The 26,282-nt window shown below is 45.4% G+C and overlaps 1 protein-coding gene across 1 annotated transcript in view; it reads left to right on the top strand.

Annotated features, from left to right (window-relative positions):
• RAD51AP1 (RAD51 associated protein 1) overlaps positions 1–23,506 on the top strand; it is a 35,944-nt gene extending 12,438 nt beyond the window's left edge. Inside the window, exons 5-10 of the mRNA XM_082256237.1 lie at positions 2,375–2,455; positions 10,022–10,177; positions 12,399–12,542; positions 15,200–15,340; positions 18,100–18,243; positions 23,265–23,506. Of these exons, the coding sequence (XP_082112363.1) occupies positions 2,375–2,455; positions 10,022–10,177; positions 12,399–12,542; positions 15,200–15,340; positions 18,100–18,243; positions 23,265–23,392 (794 nt within the window). The 3' untranslated portion in view covers positions 23,393–23,506. The remainder of the gene's footprint in view (positions 1–2,374; positions 2,456–10,021; positions 10,178–12,398; positions 12,543–15,199; positions 15,341–18,099; positions 18,244–23,264) is intronic.
• Positions 23,507–26,282: the final 2,776 nt, after the last annotated feature.

The raw sequence follows: 26,282 nt of genomic DNA, 5'->3' as shown, positions 1-26,282 counted from the left end.
AGGTATTTGATCACCTGTGCAATTTTTTTATTTTTTGCGCTATAAACAAAAAAAGAGCGACAATTTTGAGGTGGGGAAAAAAAAAGCAATTTTTTCACATTCTACTATATGACATTCTCAAAAAAAATTAAAAATCTATTTTTTTTTTAACATTTTAGGCGAATTTGTTTTCTGCTACATATTTTTGGCAAAAAAAAAAAAATCGCAATAATCGTATTTTGATTGATTTATGCAAAAGTTATCACGTCTACTAACTACGGGAAAGAATTGTCATTTTTTTTTTTTTTACTAGTAATGGTGGTGATCTGCGTTTTTCTTTTTTCTTTTTTTTTTTACAGGACTGCGACGTTGCGGCGGACAGATCGTACCCCTAACTGACATGTTTGACGCTTTTGGGGGTACCAGTGACAATACTACTGTAATCAGTGCTAAAAATATGCACTGTTACTGTAATAATGACACTGACAGGGAAGGGGTTAACCCTATGGGTGATCAATGGGTTAAATGTGGGCCTAGGGGAGTGATTCTAACTGTGGGGGGGGGCGCGGTTTGTGAAATGACCATAGAGACATGTGATCCTATATAGAAGGATCACAGGCGCTCTGTGGTCATTTCAAGGAGAAGAGTAGTCGGCTGTGTTTACAACAGCTGACCGTCCTTCCCTCTCAGCGGGGAGCGATCGCGGGTGTCAGGCGGCAATCGGAGCCGTCTGACCCGTGCATCGGCTTCCCCGCTGCCAAGTGAAGGTGAAAGCGCGCCGCCACAGGCACGCGCTCGCCCCCTAGCTTCCCGCGTGCGACCGATGTAGACCTACGTCAGTTTGCGCAGGAGAGCCACCCTGCCGCAGTAAAACTGCGGCGGGTGGTCAGGAAGTGGTTAAGCAACAGACAGCATGGATTCATGAAAGACAGAAGTTGTCAAACAAACCTGATTTCTTTTTGTGGACGTAAGTAAAATCTTGGACAGAAAGGTGGCTGTTGGATGCACTATACTTGGATTTTGCAAAAGCGTTTGACACAGTTCCCCACATACGGCTAATGTGTAAGGTAAAGTCTACAGGCTTGGAAAGATCCGTTTGTAAATATGTAGAAAATTGGCTAAAAGATAGAATTCAGAGAGTAGTGGTTAATGATTCTTACTCTGAATGGTCTAAGGTTATCAGTGGTGTACCCCAAGGTTCAGTTTGGGACCCTTACTTTTAATACATTTTATAAATGATATAGGTCTGGGATTAAAAGTACCATTTCAGTGTTTGCAGATGACACCAAGCTTTACAGTGGAATAACTTCCTTACAGGATGTCTCCAATTTACAAGCTGACCTCAATGCGCTGTTTAATTGGGCGACTGTGGCAAATGAGGTTTAATGTTGATAAATGTAAAGTTATGCACTTAAGGGCTAAGAACATGCATGCATCATACATACTAGGGGGAGTAGAACTGTGGGAAGCCATGATGGAGAAGGATCTGGGGGTTTTGGTAAATCCTAAGCTTAATGTTAGCATGCAATGCCAAGCTGCAGTTTCCAAAGCAAGCAAAGTCATTTCTTGTATTAAGAGAGGTATGGACTCCAGAGAGAGAATTATCAATTTTCCCCTGTACAAATCATTAGTGAGACCTCATCTGAAATATGCAGTTTAGTTTTGGGCACCAGTTCTCAAAAAGGGATATTGGGGAACTGGGGAAAGTGCAGAGAAGGGCAACCAAACTGATCAGAGGCATGGAGGAGCTCAGCTATGAGAAAATATTAGAGGTACTGAATTTATTCTCTATTGAGAAGAGGAGATTAAGGGGGGATTTGATCAACATATACAAATACATAACGGGTCTGTATAGTAAACTTAGTGCTGAGTTATTCTCTTTAAGGTCATCACAGAGGTCAAGGGGGAACTCTTCACGTCTAGAGGAAGAGAGGTTTCATCTCCAAATACGTAAAGGTTTCTTCACAGTAAGAGATGTGGAATGGACTTCCTCCAGAGGTGGTTCTGGCCAGCTCAATAGATTGCTTTAAAAAAGGCCTGGATTCTTTCCTAAATGTACATAATATAAATGGGTACACACATTTATAGGTAAAGTTGATCCAGGGAATATCTGATTGCCTCTCAGGGGATCAGGAAGGATTTTTTCCACTGCTGGAGCAAATTGGATTGTGCTTTGGGGGGGTTTCCTCTTCCTCTGTATCAAATGTGGGTATAGGATTGTGTATATGGGATTGTATGGTTTTGTGTTTTTTTTTTTTGGTTGAACTAGATGGACTTGTGTCTTTTTTTTCAACCTGACTATGATTTTTTTTTAAAAAAAAAAAGTTTAAATGGTTTTGCTGTTGAATACTTGTTTATACCTATGGCTCAGTTTGCTTTCCTTGTGTTTTTGCAGTGTCTCCTGCCTTACTTCCCACTGAGGGAAAAGATCCAGAAACGTCTTTCTCAAATTGTAGCGTGGACAGCAGTGTTCTGGGTAATACAATTTGTTGCAATCTTTCTCTAAATTATATCATGCATTTATAGAGAGCCATTATGTACCTGGAAATGTTGCTGTATCAGATTGTATGTATATATGACCTCTCTACCCTTCCCTGAAAACTGGACATATGCAGGAATAAGGACCTTCTAGTGTATGCAAAGCCAAAACTTTTTTTTTTTTTGGTAGAATGAGAAAGTTTGCTGAACTCTGTTGGCTTTTTTGATTCTGTCTGGGGGGTATTTTAGCCTCCAGTTGTTCCCAGGACAGAAAGTGTAGGGAATCCCAAAGTTTTGAGTTGACAAAGGAATAATGGTTGAAAAAAAAAACACTTTTGAGTACTTCTCTGCCACTTCAGATAGATTACCATTTGTTTCCTGCTCTGTCTATGGGGCAGGAAATGAAGAGGAATCCCTCCAACCATTCCCTACTTTATCAAAAAAATAAAACAAAAAGTTGGAGTTTTACAAACACTTTGTTACCCTAAAAAAAATGGATCCTGTTCCCTTAAAGCATGATATACAGCACAGTGCTTGTGCTGTGTAATTTGGCCCCCCGTATCACCTAAAATACTTGGCTGATCCTGCCAGTTTCTACCCTCCCCTCTGCACACTGACCACAGTATATCATGGCTGCTGAGCCCTGACACCATGGTCAGCGTATGTGCCTCCGTCATCCGCAGCCATCCTTAGCTCTCCTCTGTCTCCCTCTGTCCTCCTCCACCCTCCCTTCCCTGCCTGTCAGCTCACTAGCGCCGCTCTGCTCCCCTTTCCTCCCAGCTCCTAACTGTGATCTTTACACCATCCCCTCTGTTAGATTACAAACTGTATCCTAGTGCCTGTGCTTTAATAAAACGAAAGTGGATTTGTACCTGTTTTCACAGCGCTGCTCGGCTGTCACGTGACTCTTGGCACTCTTCTCCTGGCCCTGCCCCCTGGAGATGTCAGACGGGGAGAGATAAGCCGGAGTCACCGGTCTGTAATGGGTCTACTGCTTTGGACATTGCGTTAGAAGCTCGCCTATGTACCTATGGCGCAAGATGCTGAATCCATCTCAGAGGGCTTTACAGGTCCAGGTCCTAACTTCCATGGCTGCCCAGGCTCTCAGCCCTTCTGCAGCTCCCTTCTGTTAGCTGTAGTGCACATTCCTTTTTCTTTGAGTGAGCACGGACCTCGTAGCCTTCTAGCCATCTCTTCTGCACCTGCATTGGTTCTATGATCCCTGGGACAGTACTTGGGCTCCCTGCTGCATTACAAGTCACCTGGTCACAGATGGCATTAACCCTTTCTGCTCTGGCAGTGAATTTCTTTGAAAAAATTATAGGACACTAGTGCCTCCCTCGTATGATCCATTCCTACTTTTGCTTGTTAACAAAACTGAGTCATGATTGGGAGTAGGCTGTCCTTACATCTTTGTTTGCCAGTGACCAATCTAAAGGCAGAAACATAATGCAATGTACCTGAATACTCATCCTGTGTCCCACAATATACTCCAAGAGAAGGATTTTACAGTACGGTAAGTCAAAAATTATTATTTTCTCTTACGTCCTCCGACAGTCGCCGCCTCTTCATATTCGTCACATATGGGGTATTAGACTTTGCTCCGAAGGAGTAGCTAGGCAACAGAATATGTTAACAATAAAGCTTTAACATATCCCACCCTCAAGGGGTGGTCCCCTCAGTCAATACCCTCCTACTTCCTGCAACCATATCTCAGTTTTAATGTCTAGCTTGTCAGGAGTGGCTGGCTCTCTCTGTGCTGGGACTTTTTGTCCCAGACTCTTTCTTCTTTTTGATATTTTGTTTGAGTTTTCTCTCTACCTTTACTTAGCTGTTATTTTTGTCAGCATTAGTTAGTTCTTCGGACGAAGAGGATCATGCGGACTGGGTCTCGGGCTGATCCCCCTGGTCGCAGGTCGTGGGTCAGTGGCTTCCCAGTCTGCCATCGAGCGTTCAGCCAGGTAACGCTCCTGGCACGGTGAACGACCCATCCCTGTTCGGTGCAGGGATGATTGGTGAGGTGGCTACCTCACCGGACGCTGTGCGGTTTCTGAACCGCCATTGTGTGCGTCTTGAGTAGCGACTCTCCCTGCCTCATGTGCAGCGGCTTGTTCGCCTGTGCGGGTTCCCCACGCCATGTGAGGTAAGTGTATCTATGTGGGGACCTGTCTGTCTGGGGGGGTCTCAGTCTGGGACTGTGTAACCTGCCTTTAATCACACTGCTTGTCTCCCTATCTCTCGGCTGCATGCTGTGGGCTGCAAGGGGGGGGGGGAGCTGTATGACACTGAGTATGTCAGGCTGGGCAGTGTGAGGAGCTGTGTGCTGTGGGGCATGTTTTTAATGGCATGTTGGGGCATATACAGCGATCGCTGCGGCGATCTAACATGTATCCATATTATGGGATGATATTGTGTGTGATTTTATGCACTGTGGAGCGGCGATTTCGGCGCCAAACGGCGCCATTTTACCGGCGCCCGCTCCGGCCGCATGGTTTACATGCACGGCGGCCATTTTCTTGTAGCCTCCATAGGCTTACATAGAGCGCCCTGGCAGCATCACTTCCTCTCTCCTGGAAGCACCGATCGAGGCAGCAGCTGCAGCGGAGTCTCCTCAGGTTTTATCCTTCTATTCCTGTGTTCCATTGCCTGTATTCAGTCTGTATATTCCCTGTGGGGGTCTCATTGTGCCTGAGTGTGGTGCGGTGGGCTGCGCTTGCCGCGCTTGCTGTAAGGGGGCAGTTAACCCTTGGTTGTCTGGCATACAGGGGCAATGGATTCTCAGGAGGGCAAATTTCCCACAGTCTTGGTGGAAAGCCAGGGGACCGCTGTTTCCCCCCCTGGGGGGGATTTGGCCACTATTGTGGCTGGCCTTGCTGCACAGGTGCAAATGCTGGTGGCTGCTCAATCTACTAAACGGCCCAGAGTTGCTCTGTCCTCTGATTCTGAGGGTGAAGGTGATGGGGCTGTTCTGGCGGGGACCCCCCTATCGGGGTCCCGCTCCTCTCTGGATCTAGTGGGGTCTGAGGTAGAGGCTGAAGTTGAGGGGGTTGATAATTCTCCCCCTGGCTCGCCTGAAGAGCTTGCAATCATGGATGAGTTGATTGCTTCCATTAAGCAGACGCTACGTTTGCAGGACGAGGTGTGTCCCCCAGCTGCCTTGGCGGCTTATGGGACGCAGAGAAAACGCAGGACGCCGCAGGTCTTTCCCTGCAATGCTGATTTTCAGCGCGCTGTTAAGGACCAATGGCGCGATTTGCGCAAGCCTTTTGCGGTACCAAGTAAATTTAAGCTGCGTTATCCTTTCTCGCCTGCCACTGATGAACGGTGGTGTGTGCCTCCGCCAGTAGATCATGCTATTGCGGTTTTGAACAAAGCCACTGCGATCCCGGCAGAGGGATCCCCTATTTTCCGTGATGCCACGGATAGGAGACTGGAGTCTCTTGCCCGTCATACTTATTCTGTTACGGGTTCTATGCTTAAGGCTCTGTTTGCTTCTCTCATGGCGGCCCAGGCGATCGCAAGTTGGACGCAGATGCTTAGGCGCGTCCTAGTGGCCGATTCGGCCTCAGCGGCGACCCTGGATATGGTGGATCAGATCCACCAGGGTGTCATGTATCTGTGTGATGCGGACCTGGACCTGATTCCGTTGGCCGCGCGTGTGCACAGCGTGGCGGTGTTGTCTCGCCGCCTGGTTTGGTTGAAATGTTGGTCGGTGGACCAATCTTCACGTAAAACCTTAGCCAATCTGCCTTATGATGGGTCTCGCCTTTTTGGGGAGTCCCTGGATGTGTTGATTAAGGGGATTACTGGGGGTAAGAGCACTCTCTTGCCCCATTTCCCCAAGGCTAAGGGGGCTTCTGGGAAGAAGCATGCTAATTTTCGGCCCCCTCAGGGGTCCTTTCGTGCCTTTCGGCCGCACTACAAGGGCAAACCGTTCAAGGGCCAGGGCTCTCAGAAGAAGCCCTGGTCTGGAAAACAGAAGTCCGGCCAATCCGGACCTGCGGCCCATAACAGTTCGGCCTGAAGGGGCGCCCTCACCCAGTTTTGGGGTGGGGGGACGCTTGCTCGGTTTTCTTCAGCCCTGGTTGGCCCGTGTGCGGGACAGATGGGTTCTGGAAATCGTTCGATCTGGTTACAAGATCGAGTTTCTCTCTCGGCCAGAGAGCAGATTTTTTCCCTCAAATCTACAACTGTCTCCAGAGCGCCTGCGGGATCTGCGCCTGGCGGTGCGGGACCTGAGGGCTCAGGGAGTGGTGGTTCCGGTGCCTCATCGGGACAGATTTCGGGGGTTTTATTCCAATCTGTTCACTGTGCCCAGAAAGGAGGGCAAGGTTCGTCCAATTCTGGACTTGAAAGCTCTGAACCGCTCTGTGCGGGTTCGCAAGTTCCGCATGGAATCCCTGCGCTCGGTGGTGGCTGCCCTGGTTCCGGGGGAATTCATGGCCTCCATCGATTTGAAGGATGCGTATCTTCACATCCCCATATTCGAGGGTCATCAGAGATACCTTCGATTTGCCATTGCGGAGGATCACTACCAGTTCGTGGCGTTGCCCTTTGGGCTCGCCTCGGCTCCGCGGGTCTTCACCAAGGTGCTTGCACCGGTTCTGGCATTATTGAGAGCCCAGGGCATTTCTGTCCTGGGGTATCTGGACGACATTCTGATTCGGTCTGCGACCAGTCAGGGTCTGGAGAAGGACCTGTCTGTCACGATGCAAACTCTGCAGGAGTTCGGTTGGACGATAAATGTTCCAAAGTCAACTCTGAGTCCGTCGGTTCGTCTTCCCTATCTGGGAATGATACTGGACTCGGTGCAGGCGAAGGTCTTCCTGCCGGAAGACAAACTCAGGACTCTTCAGGAGGAAGTCAGGTCCCTCAGGGACGTTCCGAACTCGTCTCTGCGGACGTGTATGAGATGTCTGGGATTGATGGTCTCGGCTTTCGAGGCGATTCCTTTCGCGCAGTTTCACACGCGGGGTCTCCAAGCGGAGATCTTGTCCAAGTGGGACGGGCGACCTCAATCTCTGGATCTTCAGATCTCGTTGAGTCATCGCACCAGGGAAAACCTCCTGTGGTGGCTCCAGTCCCCGTTGGTGTCCGGGGGCAAGTCGTTTCGTCCGATCTCGTGGACGATAATCACCACGGATGCCAGCCTGTCGGGCTGGGGTGGTGTTCTGGGCGTTTTGTCCGCCCAGGGGACCTGGTCGGAGGGGGAGTCTGCCCTCCCGATCAACATTCTGGAATTGCGTGCGATAAGGCTCTGTCTTCATCGCTGGACGGACCGGCTGCAGGGCTGCCCGGTTCGGGTGCAGACGGACAATGCCACGGCGGTGGCCTACATCAACCACCAAGGGGGCACCAGGAGTGCCCGAGCGGCTCGAGAAGTGGCCGACATTCTGTCTTGGGCCGAGACTCATGTCCCGGCGATAACGGCGGTTCACATTCCGGGAGTGGAGAACTGGCAGGCGGACTATCTGAGTCGCCAGACCCTGGATCAGGGGGAATGGTCTCTCCACCCGGCTGTCTTCCAGATGTTGTGCGCGAAGTGGGGTCTTCCAGATGTGGACCTGTTCGCGTCTCGCCTCAACTACAAGGTGAAGAGGTTCGTGGCAAGGACGCGCGACCCTCGGGCGGACGCGTCGGACGCGTTAGTGGCCCCGTGGCATCAGTACAGGCTGATGTACGCGTTTCCACCGATTCAGTTGCTGTCCCGGTTCCTTCGCAGGTTACACTCGGAACGCAGCACGGTGATTCTTGTGGCACCGGACTGGCCTCGCCGGTCCTGGTACGCAGACCTCGTGAATCTGGCGGTCGACGCCCCCTGGCGTCTGCCTCTTCGGGACGATCTACTGTCTCAAGGACCGATTTACCATCCTGCTTTACAGTCGCTGGCTTTGACGGCCTGGCTGTTGAGACCGAGGTCCTGAAGGAGAAGGGTCTCTCTCCAGAGGTTGTTCATACCTTGATCAACGCGAGGAAGTCTTCCTCGGGAAAGGTTTATTACCGTACTTGGAAGGCCTATTTTGCCTGGTGTGAGTCCAGGGGGTTTTCACCCCGCACGTACTCGGTTTCCCGTGTGCTGTCTTTCCTTCAGACGGGTGTCGATCAGCGTTTGGCGCTGGCTACGATAAAGGGTCAGGTGTCTGCGCTGGCCGTTCTGTTTCAACGTCCCGTAGCTTCCAACTCCTTGGTTGGCACTTTTATTCAGGGTGTGCGGCATCTGGTTCCTCCTAGGAGGGATACCTTGCCCCCTTGGGACTTGAATCTAGTCCTGTCTGTGTTACAACGTGCTCCTTTTGAACAGATCAGGGAGATCTCGTTGTCTATGTTGTCCAAAAAGGTCGCCTTTTTGGTGGCGATCACTTCGGCTCGCAGAGTGTCGGAACTGGCGGCTTTGTCCTGCAAGTCTCCGTACCTGGTTGTTCATTTGGATAAGGTGGTCTTGCGACCTAATCCTTCTTTTCTGCCGAAACGAGTTTCGGAATTCCATCTTAACGAGGATATTGTTTTGCCTTCGTTGTGCACGAAGCCTAAACATCCTAAGGAGGTGAGATTGCATTCTCTGGATGTTGTTCGAGCGATTAGGGTTTACCTTAAATCGACTGAGTCTTTTCGAAAGACGGACTCCTTGTTTGTTCTTCCAGAGGGTCCTCGGAAGGGCATGGCGGCTTCCGCCTCTACCATTGCCAAATGGATCAGGCAGACCATTGAACAGGCTTATGCCTTGCAGGGGAAGGTTCCCCCTGTGCCTGTGAAGGCGCACTCTACTAGATCTCTGAGTACGTCTTGGGCCTGTCGTCATGGGGCTTCTGTAGCCCAGGTGTGTAAGGCGGCGACTTGGTCGACCGTGCACACTTTCACAAAATTCTACAAAGTAGATGTTCAGGCATCGGCGGATGCTTCCTTTGGCCGCAAGGTTCTTAGTGCGGCTGTTCCCTAGGGTCCCTTGTTGGGGACTCCTGGCTGTTGGGATAAGTTTTGTATCCCCTGGTTTTTTGTCTTTTCCTGGGTTGTTGCTCCTGTTGAGCACTTATTTTTGCTGTTGCCCAGCTAGTTTCCTTCCTTTGGTAAGGTTCCTTTCTTTGATGTGGAGACTGCGTTGCCTTTCGGCGCGGATGCGTTTCCCACCCCTCATGTTTGCACTGCTTTGGGACGTCCCCATATGTGACGAATATGAAGAGGCGGCGACTGTCGGAGGACGTAAGAGAAAACGGAATTTTTGTAAAATCTTACCTGTAAAATTCCTTTCTCTGAGTCCTCCGACAGTCGCCGCCCCCGCCCCTCTTTTGGGGTTTGAATGTATACTCTACTGCTATTCCACTAAAACTGAGATATGGTTGCAGGAAGTAGGAGGGTATTGACTGAGGGGACCACCCCTTGAGGGTGGGATATGTTAAAGCTTTATTGTTAACATATTCTGTTGCCTAGCTACTCCTTCGGAGCAAAGTCTAATACCCCATATGTGACGAATATGAAGAGGCGGCGACTGTCGGAGGACTCAGAGAAAGGAATTTTACAGGTAAGATTTTACAAAAATTCCGTTTTTTTTTTTTACCATACTTCATAGGTCTTGAAGAGATCACAGAGAGCAATGAAGAGGCAGTAAATGGCAAGAGTCGTAGGCAAGCTGCATCTAAGGCAATCACAGAGCAGAGAAAACTCCTGAAAGATGACAGCAGCAGTGAAGAGGATGCAGATGAATTTAAACCAGATGCTGCAGTTTGTAAGTCGCATGTCTACTTTGCTTCAGATTTTCAGTACAGCTTTAAGCTATCAGCCATACACAGACAATATACAAGGTGACATGTTGAAAATACAGCTCCTAGTGAAGAGTCCATGTGTTGCTTCACATCAGAGTAAGTCATCAATTTGATTAAAGCATGGAATCTATGCTTGTAATGCTTGTTTTGGATCCATGACTTAAAATGCTAGGGGGTCAGGATGACATAGGGAACTAACAGAATATAGACAGCAATATAAATTTATAACCCACGTTTTTTTTTTTTGTATACTCGGTCCAGTCATGTGATGTCATGGGTTTTTCTTTTGGCAGTGGGCGCCTCCTGAGTTCTGAAGAGAACAGCATTACATAATGTCTGCACTGTTCTCTCTTATAAGTCCACGGCATCTTGGTAACCTGCCCCTATGTGGTGGTTCCTTGATCCCCTGAGCCCACACAAATGGGGTTGAATGACACGGTCTGTTATTTAACACACAGAGGAATAATGTTGGATTTCAGAACAGTCAGCCTGTGGGGACAGTGCAAGGTATAGGGGGAGAATTACAGTGAGATCTGCTTTTTTTTTTTTTGTTAAATGAGCAGGGCAAGTCATTTTTTTTTTTCAATTTCTCTAAAGTATGCAAAACTTTAGCTTGTGAAACAACCCATTGAATTAAAAATAGAAATCCAAAACATTTCTGTACATATATAAAAATATATATTTTTTATAAGTGATCACATGACTGCTGTTCTCAGCTGCATAAGGAGCTTAGAGAGCCGGGGGTGGAGATTGCAGGGGCAGCAATATACTGATCTTCCCAGTGAAGAGCTGTTCAGGGGGCGTGTCAGCAGACATCTGACCATTGGATTACAGGCAAGCTGTGCTCTCGAGTAGAATGCAAAGAAGAAAACTGACTACACTGGGTTGGATGTGCTTCAACGCCTAGCGTAGTCAGTTTGAAATAGGAAGGGGGACTGGTAGGACCACCAGGTATTCCACACAAAGAAAGAAACACAAAGAGAACCAGATACTTTTTCATACAAGTAAAACAGACGCATATTATGAATATGAAATGTTAGGGTAACCCATTAAGCCATTAGGTTTAAAATAGAAATGAAAGGCAAAACATTTGTGTATAGTTATAAAAAACATAAATGCCTTTTTTCCCCCCCTTTTTAAGTGATCACATCACCTCTGTTCTCAGCTGCATAAGACGCTCATGGAGGAGAAACAGCAGTTCACTAATCTTCCCAGTGAATGGCTGCAGGGGGGCATGTCAGCACAATTCTTTTTTTTTTTTTTTTTTTCTTTTTGTGCTATAAACAAAAAAAGAGCGTCAATTTTGCAAAAATAACAATATTTTTCACATTTTTCTTATATGAAATTCCCCCAAAAAAAATGTAAAAATCAACATTTTTTAACATTTTAGGCCAATTTGTTTTATGCTACATATGTTTGGTAAAAAAAATCGCAAAAAGCGTATTTTGATTGGTTTGCGCAAAAGTTATCGCGTTTACTAACAAAGGGAAAGATTTTTGTCATTTTTGGTGTTTTTTTTTTTTTAACGCGTAATGGCGGCGATCTGCGATTTTTTTTTTTTTTTTTTTTTTTTTTTTTTTTTTGCCGTACTGCGACATTGCGGCGGACAGATCGGACCCTTGACTGGCACTTTTGGGGTTACCAGTGACGTTACTACAGTAATCAGTGCTATATATATGCACTGTTACTGCAAAATGACACTGGCAGGGAAGGGGTTAACTTTATTGGGGAAGGAGGGGTTAAGTGTGTCCCTAGGGGCGTGCTTCTTACTGTGATTGGACATGGCTACTGGTGTAGGAACAGTGATCAACGGTCCTACATAGTAGAACCGTATGATCACTATTCCTACACAGGGAAGAATGACAGGCGGCTTGTTTACATTAGCCGCCTGCCTTTCTCCCTCTCCACCGACGATCGCCGAGTGACCAGCGGACATCGGGTCCGCCGGTCACACGCACGAACTGCCTGGGGAACGAGCCGGGGCGGGCGTGTGCCTCGGCGGGCGCGCGCTCGCCCACTATTGGCTCACAAACTAGTGACAGGCAAGTGACGTACCGGTACGTCACTTTGCCTGGCCGGGGCTGACCGCCGCAGTATATGTACTTGCGGCGGTCGGCAACCGGTTAACTGAAGATTAAAGCGCTATCTCTTGGTAAAGCTTGCCTGTCACCTCTGCTATTTCAGATGGGGAGTCTGACAGCGATGAGAGTTACAGTGGCGATGATGAACAATTTGAAGTAATGAAATCCAAAGAAGCAGGAGCAAGCAAAGTTCCAAAGGCCAAGATTGAGAAGAAAGGAAAAAACACTCCCAATGGCAAGAGAAAAGGTATGGAGATTGTGATACTCCTCATATCCCTTCATCACAAAATATCAGTATCCCATCTGTGTGTAGCATATACTGTATGTGAGTGTGGTGCATTTTGTTGTCATATGTGATGACTGGCAGATTTCATATTAGTATGGAAGGGTGGGGCCTCCCAGTACTATCAGATCCAAATGTTCATGAAATGTCATCTGACGTTTTAATGGGCTGTGCCAGTTCACAGGATTGGACCATAAAATGCAGAATTTTTTCAAGGCAGCAGACCACAAAGCACAGGAGTGTGTCGCTTTGCATTTTGATGCGATTTTACTCCTGGGATTTGAAGCTTCGTTGCCTTAGTGAATTGGTGTGCTGTTTTAAAATGAATGACGTGTTGCGGTAACATGCGCATTGCACCAAATCGCAAGAGAGTGTTTCCTTTTATTTCTTTTGAAATCAGATCTTAAGTTCAGTTGTACATCACCTGTACTAACCTAGTCACGAAAAACTTGTACATTTTTTAGCGAGAATGTGTATAGCCATTTATTACAATTATGAAAGTTAAAGGGATTGTAAAGTCAGAAGTTTTTTTTATCTTAATACATTCAATGCATTATGATAAAAAGCCTTCCGTAAGTAGCAGCCCCCCTAATACTTACCTGAGATCCATCCAGCGATGTCCACGCGTGCCTCAGCCGTCCGGGACTCTATCCTGATTGGCTGAGATTGGCTGAGAGACAGCAGCAGGAGCCAATGGTTAGCCAATCGGGAGAGCAGAGATGTATAGTAACGAAGTAGAACTACTTCACTACTGTACTTAAGTACTAAAAGGCGGTATCTGTACTTTCCTACAGTATAATTTTCTTCTCCTACTTCCACTTTTACTTCAGTACATATTTTCAGTGAGTTTAATACTTTTACTCCGATATTTTTTTATGTGCTGCATCGTTACTCGTTACAATTATAAAAATGTTACGAATCATTCCATTCCAAACCCACATTATCACTGCTCACTGTCTCTGAGATTCACAAGTCACGACCAATCCCCGACCCGATGCGATGGCTCAGGGGCAGAGCCTCGCCGCCTCTGCCCTCCCTCGGGTCGGCCCGAGTCCCGCCTCACTTTAAGTACACGGGGCAGTTTTGCTAGACTTGTCCTCGTGGGCAAAGTTTATGCATAGAGTGTAAGTGGCCAAAAGACCATGACATACCAAGGTGACCGATATTTCGGGAAAGTGCTTGTACCGGAGTGATGCCTTCAGCTAGAGGCATCGCCCCCATACCGGTGTCCATAGCCGAGGGTCGGCTGTTTTGTAATGACAACCGATGCGGCTGAGAAGCCACTCGGCTGTCATTACAAGGAGCGGGAGGGGACGTCAAGCCCCAAAACCCCCCGCGGCTCGCATTTGGCTCTGATCAGGTCTCCATGCAAAAACTCAGACGTGATGTCATGACATCATTTCCGGGTACTGGCGCCAGATTCAAACATGACAGCATTCAAAACAGCCAAACTTGGCGTTTTGAAAGCTTTTAGGTGCAGAGGAGGGGTTTGGAGTCCCCCAGATCCCTCCACAAGAGTACCTGTCAAAGAAAAAAAAAAAAGTATTTTAATGATCGTAGTATGAAGAAAGGGGGACAGCTATCGGATATGAATCACAAGAGGTAAAAGTGTCCACGTCCCAATTTGAATGAAAGACAGAAAAGGAATGGGCCAGGGGGACTTTTAAGGGGACACTGTCATCAAAGACAAATAGCCAAAATCAACCATATATATAAAATTAAACAAATTTTATTGTATCAAAAAACAAAGAAAAAAGAAAAAATGAACAATTTTAAAAATTATTATTGTGTTAGCACACACTAATAATAATAGTGGACATACACAGCAATTGATAATAATCATATAATGACATGCAACAAAAAGAGCTCAAAGAGCCAAATATCCACGGAGGGATGATGTAGATCACACTATCCAATGACGACCTATGCCAGAGATGGTGGGACTGGTGGGTCTATTAGATTGGAACTAGGTGTCTAAACCAGAGCCCAGCCCGACATGTTTCGCGGGTAACCGCTTCTTCAAGGGCAGATAATGTGGATATGGATATCAACAAATTGCTACTATAAGTAATAAAAAAGAAGAAACACAGAATCAATACATATCTGTACAGTAGGTGTCTCAAGATACATTTTATCAAATCATATAAGGTCAAAAAGAGGTAAGCGCCAACTACCATAGGACCCACCTGTGTCCCCCAGATCCCTCCACAAGAGTACCTGTCAAAGAAAAAAAAAAAAGTATTTTAATGATCGAAAATATCGGCCGATACCGATATGCATTGACCAAAATATCGGTATCGGCAACGTAAAACCGATATCGGTCGATCACTAATTGTTATCAGTTTTATTATTCTCAGTTAGTTATTTCTGTGGACTCTTACAGAACACCTCTCCTCTGGTATAGAGAAAGTGTTCTATCCTGGGGTGGCAACGCTGCTCCTTCATAGATGCAGTATGATGAGTGTTGTTACCCTAGAACAGGAAGTATAATACTGGCAGGATCGTCAGGTAGAAATTAAGCCTGAACAAGAGAATGCAAACCCTACATCTATGGACTGGTAAGCTGCAATAAATTATTGTGGGTTTAGATATTGTTTACATTATCTGCTAACTGATTTCAGGTGGTGACTCTGAAAATGAAAGCAGTTTTAGTGAAGATGAGGAGTTTGACGTTAAAAAGTCTAAAAAGACCGCAGCAAGCAAATGTGCAAAAGCCAAGAGCGCAAAGAAAGAAAATAACGCCCCACTGTCCAAGACAGCCCGTAAGAAACCATATTTTAGATAATTTTTCTGGTATCTTTTACCAAAATATCAGTCTGATGCTTCACTCATCTGTATGTATCTTTTGGGATTTTGTGTTGCACACTGCAGTTAGAAATACTCAGCTACTAGAATCATTTCCTGCATGAAGAATGTATGTTGTAGTATAAGGGCCTGTGTTGTGTGTACAGATTGAGGCAAATGTAGATTGCATTCAGGATTGTTCTACTTGCATTTGACATCGGCTTGAGACACTCAAGATTATTAAGGCCTTGTACACACCACAACCAGAGACGTCAGTTTTTCTGCACAGGTTCTACAAGGGCACAAAAAAAAAACAGTTGTTTTCTATGTGCTCTGTTTACACCACAACGCCAGTATCACATGCAGATTTTTTTCTGCACAGGAATCTGCAACCTGTATGCTGTTTTCTGCACAGAAAAAAACTGGCATTACATCAACACTGTGGGGTGAACAGGGCACATAACTGATGCGCAAGAAAACTGATGTCAACGTGCATAAAAACTCATGAAAAGCACATAAAAACTGATGTAAACCTGTGTCTCTGCAGGTGAAATCTGGACGGTTTTCCAATAAGTTTTCGTGCACATAACAGTGCCTTGAAAAAGTATTCATACCTCTTGAAATTTTCCACATTTTGTCATGTTACAACCAAAAACATGTATTTTATGTGATAGACCAACACAAAGTGGCACATAATTGTGAAGTGGAAGGAAAAAGATATCAAAGATGTCAAAGATCAATACTTTGTGGAACCACTTTTCGCTGCAATTACAGCTGCAGATCTTTTTGGGTATGTCTCTACCAGCTTTGCACATCTAGAGAGTGACATTTTTGCCGGTTCTTCTTTGCAAAATAGCTCAAGCTCTGTCGGATTGGATGGAGAGCGTCTGTGAACAGCAATTTTCAAGTCTTGCCACAGATTCTCAATTGGATTTAGGTCTGGGCTTTTACTGGGCCATTCCTCCGCCCCAGTCTTAAGTCTTTTGCAGACTCTTCACATGTTTTCTTCTAAGATTGCCCTGTATTTGGCTCCATCCCTCTTCCCATCAACTGACTAGCTTCCCTGTCCCTGTTGAAGAAAAGCATCACCACAACATGATGCTGCCACCACCATGTTTCACGGTATGGATGGTGTCTTCAGGGTGATGTGCAGTGTTAGTTTTCCGCCACAAATACCATTTTGCTTTTAGGCCAAAAAGTTCAATTTTGGTCTCATTTGACCAGAGCACCTTCTTCCACAGAATTGCTGTGTCCCACACATGGCTTCTCGCAAACTGCATGCGGTACTTACTATGGCTTTCTTTCATCAATGTCTTTCTTCTTGCCACTCTTCCATAAAGGCCAGATTTGTGGAGTGCAAGACTAATAGTTGTCCTGTGGACAGATTCTCCCATCAGAGCTGTGAATCTCTGCAGTTTCTCAAGAGTTACCATGGACCTCTTGGCTGCTGCTGTGATTAATGCTGTCCTTGCCTGGCCTGTCAGTTTAGGTGGACGGCCATGTCTTGATAGGTTTGCAGTTGTGCTATACTCTTTCCATTTACTGGTGATGGATTGAACTGTGCTTCGTGAGATGTTTACAGCTTGGGAATTTTTTTTTTTTTTATAACCTAACCCTGCTTTAAACTACTCCACACTAAGGTTCTCTAACAAACATCTGGGGGCTTCACAGAACAGCTGTTTTTATACTGAGATCAAATTACTCACAGGTGCACTCTATTTACTAATTAGGGGACGTCTGAAGGCAATTGGTTCCACTAGATTTTAGTTAGGGGTATCAGAGTAAAGGGAGCTGAATACAAATGCACGCCACACTTTTCAGATATTTATTTGTAAAAAAAAAAAATTGAAAACCATTTATCGTTTACCTTTCACTTCACAATTATGTGCCACTTTGTGTTGGTCTATCACATTAAATCCTAATAAAATATATTTGTTTTTGGCTGTAACAAAACGAAATGTGGAAAATTTCAAGGGGTATGAATATTTTTTCAAGGCACTGTATGGTGTGAACGAGCCCTAATGCCCCGTACACACGTGCAGATTATCTGAAGACTTTTGTCTGCAGACTTACCAAAACCATATAATATGAGGTCAAACCTAAACACTTTCAATTTGTATGCAATCCGGCAGGCCCTTGCACTACATAGAAAAGGTAAATCTGAAGACAAGTCTTCAGATAATCTGCACGTGTGTATGGGGCATAACAGTTCACTGACAGGTAAAACTGACCTACAGTTGATCACCTTCTGACCTACAGTAGACCTAAGCTGCATCAACCTGCTTCAGGTTCTTTTGCATTTCTATTGACTTTTATGGGGAAAGAATCGGTTATTTTGCAATCAAAATCCTGCAGACACGGGCTTTAAATGTAATGGGGTTCATTTGTAAAGGCAAATAAGCTGTTTGCTTTGCGAGGGAAGTTGCATTTTGCAAGGGAGTTTGCCCCAGAGCTTAGTGAATGTGGCGAAGTTTCGTTTTGCAAAGAATACCCAATTATGTGCAAGGAAAATTTAAAAAAAAATGATTTTTGATGGCACATGATTGATAGAATTCGGCAGAGCTTCACCTCATTCACTTAGTCCTGGGGCAAATTTCTTTGCAAAATGCAACTTCCCTTGCAAATTGAACAGCATATTTGCTTTTAGTAAATCAACCGCAATGTCTGTAGAATAATCATATGTGTGTTTATATATGTAAGTAACATAAAAATAAAGTTTTAACCTCCTTATACACAGCAAATCCATCTCCTGCACCTGTGTCCATTAAAATAAAGCCAATGCCAGCCAAGCATACAGCGGCTTCATCCTCGGGGCTCAAAAATACAGCTGGACACAGCAGCCCTTCTGTAGGAATGAAAAGACCAGCATGGAGTCCTCCGGGTAAGCACTGATTTTTTTATTTTATTTTTAATTACAATATGATGCTCCTTCTAAAAATGCTGGCTTCTTGACCGTCATGGTAATCCAATAGCTTCAGTATTATCATATACAGTATACTATTACTATTCTATACTTGTCATTGCCTGGGACCGATATACAGATCAGGAGTTTGGACTTTTTAATATACATGCTTTTTCTTGGTAACTCAAAAGTATTGATGCCAAAGGCAACCAAGTCATCTAGCATGGGAGGTTAGTCATGGCAACCTTCATATACATGTGCATCTCATAACATTTGAATATCATCAAAAAGTTAATTTATATCAGTAATTCAAAAAGTGAAACTTGTATGTTTTTATATTGATGCGTTACACAGAGTGATATATTTCAAGCATTTCTTTCTTTTAATTTTGATGATTATGACTTACAGATAGTGAAAACCCAAAATTCAGTATCTCAGAAAATTAGAATAATACAAAAAAAGGATTTTTAATACAGAATTGTTGCCTTACTGAAAAGTATGTCCATGTACAGTACAGTATGCACTCAATACTTGGTCGGAACTCCTTTTGCATGAATTACTGCATCAATGTGTGGCATGGAGGTGATCAGCCTGTGGCACTGCTGAGGTGTTATGGAAGCCCAGGTTGCTTTGATAGTGGCCTTCAGCTCATCTGCATTGTTGGGTCTGGTGTCTCTCATCTTCCTCTTGACAATACCCCACAGATTCTTTATGGGGTTTAGGTCAGGTGTTTGCTGGCCAATCAAGCACAGTGATACCATGATCATTAAACCAGGAATTGGTACTTCTGGCAGTGTGGGCAGGTGCCCAGTCCTGCTGGAAAATGAAATCGGCATCTCCATAAAATTGGTCAGCAGAGGGAAGCATGAAGTGCTCTAGAATTTCCTGGTAGAGGGCTGCGCTGACTTTGGACATAATAAAACACAGTGAACCAACACCAGCGGTGACATGGCTCCCCATATCGTCACGGGCTGTGGAAAAGTTTACATTTCGTTTGGAAATCAACATCCCAGAGTCTGGAGGAAGAGTGGAGAGGCACAGAATCCAAGTTGCATGAGGTCCAGTGTGAAGTTTCCACTGCATTCAATTCACATTACCCTTGCGTTTGCGGTGTTGTTAAGATTGCACTGACACCCGCTGCAGATCGCAAGAAACACAAATGTCAAATCCTGTAAAAGGCGGTTACTATACCTCTTCCCCAGTCTTTTGTGTTTCTTCCACCGGAGGAGGAGCAGGTTATGGCGATCTGTCCCCCGAGCCCAGCGGCTCTCTAGGGGGAGCTGTGTTACCTAGTAACAGAATTTGGGCCCCCCCGGTGAGGCTGCAGTGGAAGCCGGATTGGCACTTCTCCTCCTCTAAAGCCCAGGGAGGACTGGACGTCCTCCCAGAGGTGGGAGCAGTGCTGCAGGAGGAGGATAGACTCATGTAGCCAGCGGTGCAAGGTGTCAGTGTCGGTGGCCCAGTTCAGGTAGGCAAACACTGGGGTGGTTTAGCCTAGGGAACTGGGGAGAGGGACAGGGGATTCCCCAGAGGGGTGTCCTCCTTGGTGACACCGGATCTGGGCCAGGAGCCTAGTGAATCCGGTTTTTGGCTAGTGGGGTGCACTTGGGTGTTGGTGAAGGCACACACCTATTCATGTGAGGGTCCTTGACGGCTTTTTCCTTTTTTGTCCCCCCCCCCCCTCCCTTCATCCCATATATAGACGAACTTTTATTTTTTGCCCCCTCCTCGCCCCAATTGAAAGGGGACCTGCGAGCGACCTTTTCTGGAAGACCTGGGGTGGTTGATAAACAGGGAAAAATCAAACCTAACCCGACACAGGTCCTGTGCTACTTAGGGTACAGGATAAACTCGGTAACGCAGAAAATCTATCTCCCGGAAGAGGGGGTGGAAAAGGTAAAGGCTACAGCGGCTTCCCTTTAAAGAAATCTGGCAGTGACCGTCTGAACAGTCATGTTGGGTCTAGGTCTCTTGGCAGCAACAATCCCAGCGGTTCCGTGGGAAAAGGCCCATTTCAGGTGTCTCCAGGCCAATATTCTGGGGAACTGGGACGGGAGACAGCAATCACTGGACAAGACCTTTCATGTATTCCCAAAGAACAAGCGGTCTCCGTGGTGGTGGAGGAACAAAGAAAACCTCTTACAGGGTTTTCAGTGGTCCTTTCCAGTGTCTGTCCGTATCAACACGGACGCCTGTGCTTGGGGATGGGGAGCCCACTAGGGGTCAAAAGTAGCCCAGGGGTCTTGGTCCAGAGCAGAGACCCAAAGATAAGCCAATTGCAGGGAGTTGCAGGCGTTTTAAGAAGCCCTGAGGGCATTCGCCAAAGAGTTGAGGGATCATCACGTGCAGGTCCTCTCAGGCAGTGTAGTGGTGGTCTCCTATATCAACAAACAAGGGGGGGACATGGTGCCATTTTTACTTGGGCCGAAGCAAACCTGAGTTCAATCTCTGCAGTCCACCTCAGGGGAGTGGACAGTCGTGAGTTAGACTTTCTAAGTCGCCACCAGGTGCACGAATCAGAATGGTCACTGAACAGAGACGTCTTCCAGCAGAGATGTGGGGCCTTCCAGAGGTGGATCTGTTCACCAACAAATGCCAAGGTTTTTTTTTCGTCGGAAAGAGACGCGGGAGCCAGGGGATAGATGCCCTGGCCCAGAAGTGGGCATTTCATCTGTTCTTCGCCTTTCCCCCCGTTCAAACTTATTTCCCTTTGACAAGAACACACCACAATGATTCTAGTGGTCCCATACTGACCAAAGAGGCCTTGGTTTTCCATGCTGCTACACCTGGTAACAGAGTCTCCCCTTATGCTACCCGAGAGGGAAGGTCTACTGTCTCAAGGACCAGTCCTGTTGCAGAAAATACAGAGCCTGAAATTGTCGGTTTGGTGTCTGAGGAAAGCCTCCTGAATTCTAAGAGGCTCTCAGACAGGGTTGTAAATACGATCCTTTCTAGCAGAAAGAGTGACCCAAGAATATTATTTTCGTTTTGGAAAATCTTCTGTTTATGGTTGGACACCAGGAAGGTGTCCGCGGTCTTCCCAGCCGTCTTGGAATTTTTACAAGATGGAGCAGACCAAGGGCTGGCCATTAGTACATTAAAAGTTCAAGTGACGTTAGAACCTCTAGTCAGCAGAATTAGGCCCATTCCGTTCAGGATTCTGCCAAAATGGGATTTGGCAATCGTCTTGCAAGGTTGAATAAAACATTCACAGGAGGAAGACCTGTCCTTTAAAATGGGCTACTCTCAAAACTTTTTTTTTTTGTGGCAATCTCAACAGCCAAATGCATTAGCAAACTACAGGCACTGTCTATTGGGGAGTCTTTCCTACAAATTTTTGATGACAGACTGGTAATGCATACGGACCCTGGATTCCTGCCTAAGGTGGCCTCTAAGTTCCACAGGGCTCAGGAGATTGTTTTGCCTTCCTTCTGTACATCCCCAACTAATCCTAAAGAACCAGAATTCCACCAATTGGACACGAGAGCCTGTGTCTTGCTTTATTTGGAATTGACCAAAGGCATTAGAAAATCAAATGCCCTATTCATTTTGCATTCTGGTAAAAAATTGAGGTGTCAAGCATCAACGAGCACAAACGTCCGGTGGATCAAACAGGCAATTGTGGAAGCTTATAAAATTCTAAAAGAATGCCCCTTTTCCCCGATGGCTCACTCAACAAGGGCGCTGTCACCTTCTTGGGCAGAGCGAGCTGGGGCGACTCCAGAACAAATTTGCCGAGCAGTAACATGGTCAAGCTTACTCAACGTTTAGTAAACACTACAGACTAGACCTTCTCTCAGTGAAGGGTCAAGCATTTGGGAGAAAGGTCCTCCAGGAGGTGGTACCCCCCCCCCCTCCCCCCTAATCTGGTAAGTTCTCATTGATTCTCTCCTGTGCTGTCCTGGACAGATGACTGGAAAAAAAAGTTAAGAGTTAAACTTACCGGATAACTCGGTTTCTAGCAGTCGTCCAGGACAGTAGGGATTCCCTCCCTATATGCAGTTATAACCTTGGGGGAGTATTTTTTGTTGTTACAGATACCGTTCCGGGGAAGTTCTCAGATAAAAGGCTGGGGAATAGGAATAGTGACTGCCTTTTTTAAGGATTTGACCTTTGTGTTTCCTGCCTCCGGAGGTGGAACCTGTCTCTCTCCTCCTGTGCTGTCTTGGACGACTCCTAGAAACCGAGTTACCGGTAAGTCTAACTCTGGTTTTACGTTCTGCTAAAAAACAAATACAATTTTAAAAAATCAAATGTCTTCATAAATTTTGCCTAAAATGTATTCTGCTACATGTCTTTGGTAAGAAAAAAAACCGAGTAAGTGTATATTGATTAATTTGCGTGAAAGTTATAGTGTCTACAAACTATGGTGTGTATATATACTGGAATTTTTATTTTATACTATTAATGGTGGGGATCAGCGACTTATAATGGGACTGCGGGATGCAGGAAAGAAAAAGAGATTGTTTCCTCTCTACAGAACCCTGTGCTGATTGTCAACACAGAGCTCTGGGCTGTTTGCACAAAGCTGATTAGCAGGTCACGGCCATGAATCATTGGCCAGGACTTGCTGACAGACTCCAGTTGTGTACAATCACAGCGGGTGTCGGCGGGAGGGAGCCCTAAACCCGGAAGGCAGCGATGTACAATGTTAATGTATTCAAACAATTTGTTGTCATTTTTTTTTTTTTCCTGCATGTTTCACTAAAAATATTTTACCTACTGTTCAACAAGACAGACTGACATATATTCTTTGTTGAAGGGTATCTCATTAGTATTTTCGATTTTATTTATTAACCCTCTTACAATGCACTTTTTTTTTTGCATCCAGTTGTTATAAAATTATATTCTTTCATTTGGCTTGTTCTATTGTGCAGAGTGTGTGTTGATTATTTTGGTTGTAACCTAATTCTAAATAACTGCTCCAGTCTTGTGTGTATAGGGCTGCATAGTTTTGTTTGCACTGTCACAATATTTTCTTATTGTCCTTTTGCCGCCAGCTTCTTTGGGAACTGCACGGAGCCCGCTGACTGGAGTGACTGTGCGATCTCCTAACCAAGGACTGCGCCTTGGACTGTCAAGATTAGCAAGAGTCAAGCCATTACATCCAGCTTCCGTCCCTCACTGAATTTCTTTTCAGTGAAACATCTGAAGAATGAAGTAGAAATACCACTCAGCAGGAACTGAAAGACAACAGATTTTCAAGCAAACATAAACTGGCTACCTACAAAATATGAATGGACTTCAGCCCAACTAGCAGGAATGCCTGAGCTGCCCAGATGTGGCGGTATTTAAAGTCTTGCTGAAGTTTTTACAAATTGCAGAGACTTGAGAGAGACGAATGCTAAATGCAGTTCTTTTGATTACCAGATTTTCAAAACTGTTTAATCTTACTGTTTGCTTTTCCGGGCCTAATTTTATTGAGGGACAATTTTTAAATGTAAAAACGTTGACGTTTTAATGTGGCATTTAAAGGCTTACTGGAAGAATATTACTTTTTCTGCTTCCTAGCAGACCAACTCATTTTATTTCACTGAAGAGTTGAGGGGTGTGTAAGGGATAAGCACTTATTTAAAAGAAGTCCTACAGAGTTAAAGTGGTTGTAGGGAGGGGTGCTGCCATAGATACTTATTTAAAGTGTTTCTAAAGCTAAATGGTTTTTTTTTTTTTTTTAACCTTAAAGTGGGTGTAAAGTACATCGTGATCCAGCAAAGTGCATGAGAGCCTCTGCTCTCTGGGGACTCTCCCTCCTCATTAGCTGAGACAGCAGTGAGAGCCATTGGCTCCTGCTGCTGTCTATTACAGCAAGTGAGCCAATGAGGAGAAAGAGGGCGGACCAAGCCACAGCTCTGTGTCTGAATGGACACGCAGAGCAGCGGCTCTGGAGTGAACCTGCTCGGGTGCCTTCATAGCAAGCTGCTTGCTCTGAGGGCAGGAGGGAGGGGACAGGAGCACTGGTGGGGGACTTGAGAAAAGGAGGATCAGGGCTGCTCTGTGCAAAACCAACTGCACAGAGCAGGTAAGTATAACATGTTTGTTTATTTTTTTTAATTGCCTTTAACAACATTTTAATGCATTCTCTGCATTAAGGTAAAAAAACATTTTAGAACCTAATGTGCCCCCCTCCCTCCCCCTTTGAAAACTTACCTGACTCCTGGATAAATCCTTCTCTCCCTCTTCACACATAAACGGACCGGTAGCAGTGAGCACTATTGGCTCCCACAAATTCAGGGAAGAGGGAGCAGGGCTGAGCTGCGTCATATAGGTCAATAGATGTTCACAGGTGCACTGAAAAGAGGAAGAACCTAGACCACTGGCAGGGGACCTCAGAAACAAAACTTTGGGTTGCTCTGTGCAATAAATTGCACAGAGCAGGTGTGTAAAACTTGTTTGTTTAAATCAAAATTTAGACTTTAAAATCACTTTAACTGCATAGGTATCTATGGAAGCACTCCTGTTAACACACAGTCACCAGACTTCACAGCTTTTGGCTGTAAATCCCTAAACAGCCTTCCTCTAAGTACAGGCGCAGGAGAACTTCAAGTGAACCTTAATGTTAGGGTTTAGATAATTTTTCATGAATGGAAATAAAAAAACACACAGGGGTTATCGACTCCTCTTTCTGCAGATGTTGCCTTGTTCACATCATCTTTCTTCCATTGACCCAAACATAACAAGTTGACAGATCAAGAGTACTTGCATTCTGGGTCAGCTCAATTGGCAGGCAGCCAGCATTTTCAGACGTAGGGGTATACTTTAACTGTGTTGAGGGCTGTTTGTGCTACATGTTTCCCCTTCGTCTATTCCTCTTAGCTCTGTCTTCCAAATAATTTTATTTATGATGTTGCTTACCAGCTAGTAAAAAAAACTAATGGCAGTCATTATAGAGTACAAATAAACAAAATAAACACCGCTTGTGAGGAAAGCTGCTAGCACTTGGAACAATAGGTACACTTTCCAAAATAATATCAACACAGAATAGTGCAGCGCTAACCACAGAAACTAAAATGTAAATAGTAAAAATGTATAGCTACATAAGAAGTCCATATATAGGGTCCAGAGGGAATAGCAGATGACACCAGAGTTCCCAAAGGAGAATCACACACAGATGGAGGTGTGATTAGAAATCTCAGGAGGGAAATACACCTGATTTGATTAAGTTATCTCCTTATTGGATCCCAATGACCACTAGATTATAAGTGGTTAAAAACATCAGTCTAGCACTCAGGTGATCCAGGGCTAAACACTGTCCAAAGTTGGAAACCTCAGTGGGACCGGACAACCCAATCAATAATAGGGCAGCAACTCCTCCATTATCATCTCCCTCAGTGTACAAGGGAATAAGCAAAAACACTCCTATAATGCATTAAACGTATTAACTTTAATGAGTAAAGTATTCCACTCACATGTGATACGATCAAAACCAGCGTTTAAAATAACAGCATAAGACACATGCTGCGGCATTCCTGCAGGGTCACTGTCCGGAGACTCCTGGCTTCTGGGCGGGTACACCACCGTTGTGTCCTGAGAGGCGTGATGTCGTTTCCATCAGGAGAGCACGCCCTACATGTTTCGTCATACGCGACGTCTTCTGGGGGTTGGTCCTGACTTTTTTCATTATGGAGTGAAATGCAGTAACTGCAAATATCCAATGAAAACAAGATCTAACTGCACAGCTTTGTGTCTTTAGTACACAGCTATTTGATTGCCAGCAAATGTGTATGTACTGCAGTCTTTTAGATCTGGAACTACACTGGCAATTTTTTAATCTCTTGAGATTTATCCACGTGCTGGCAGTCACCTGAAAAAGGCTAGAAATATCTTGCTACTAAAATTGTTAGTGATTTATCACTAGGTCTAGAAAATGATCGTTAAACAAATGGCTACCTATAGAGTAACTTGCAGAAGAATCTTGTAGCTGTCCTTTGTGCATGAATGGAGCATTGTTTGATCATGCAAGAATGATTGCTAACAAGTAGCTGGATTGAGATACTACAAATCTCCTGTGTACTTCCAGC

Source organism: Pelophylax lessonae (genome assembly GCF_965119305.1).
Source record: "Pelophylax lessonae genome assembly, chromosome: 4".
NCBI classification, from domain to species: domain Eukaryota; kingdom Metazoa; phylum Chordata; class Amphibia; order Anura; family Ranidae; genus Pelophylax; species Pelophylax lessonae.
Note: the sequence above shows the minus strand (reverse complement) of the source record. Positions and strands in the feature narration are given on the sequence as shown.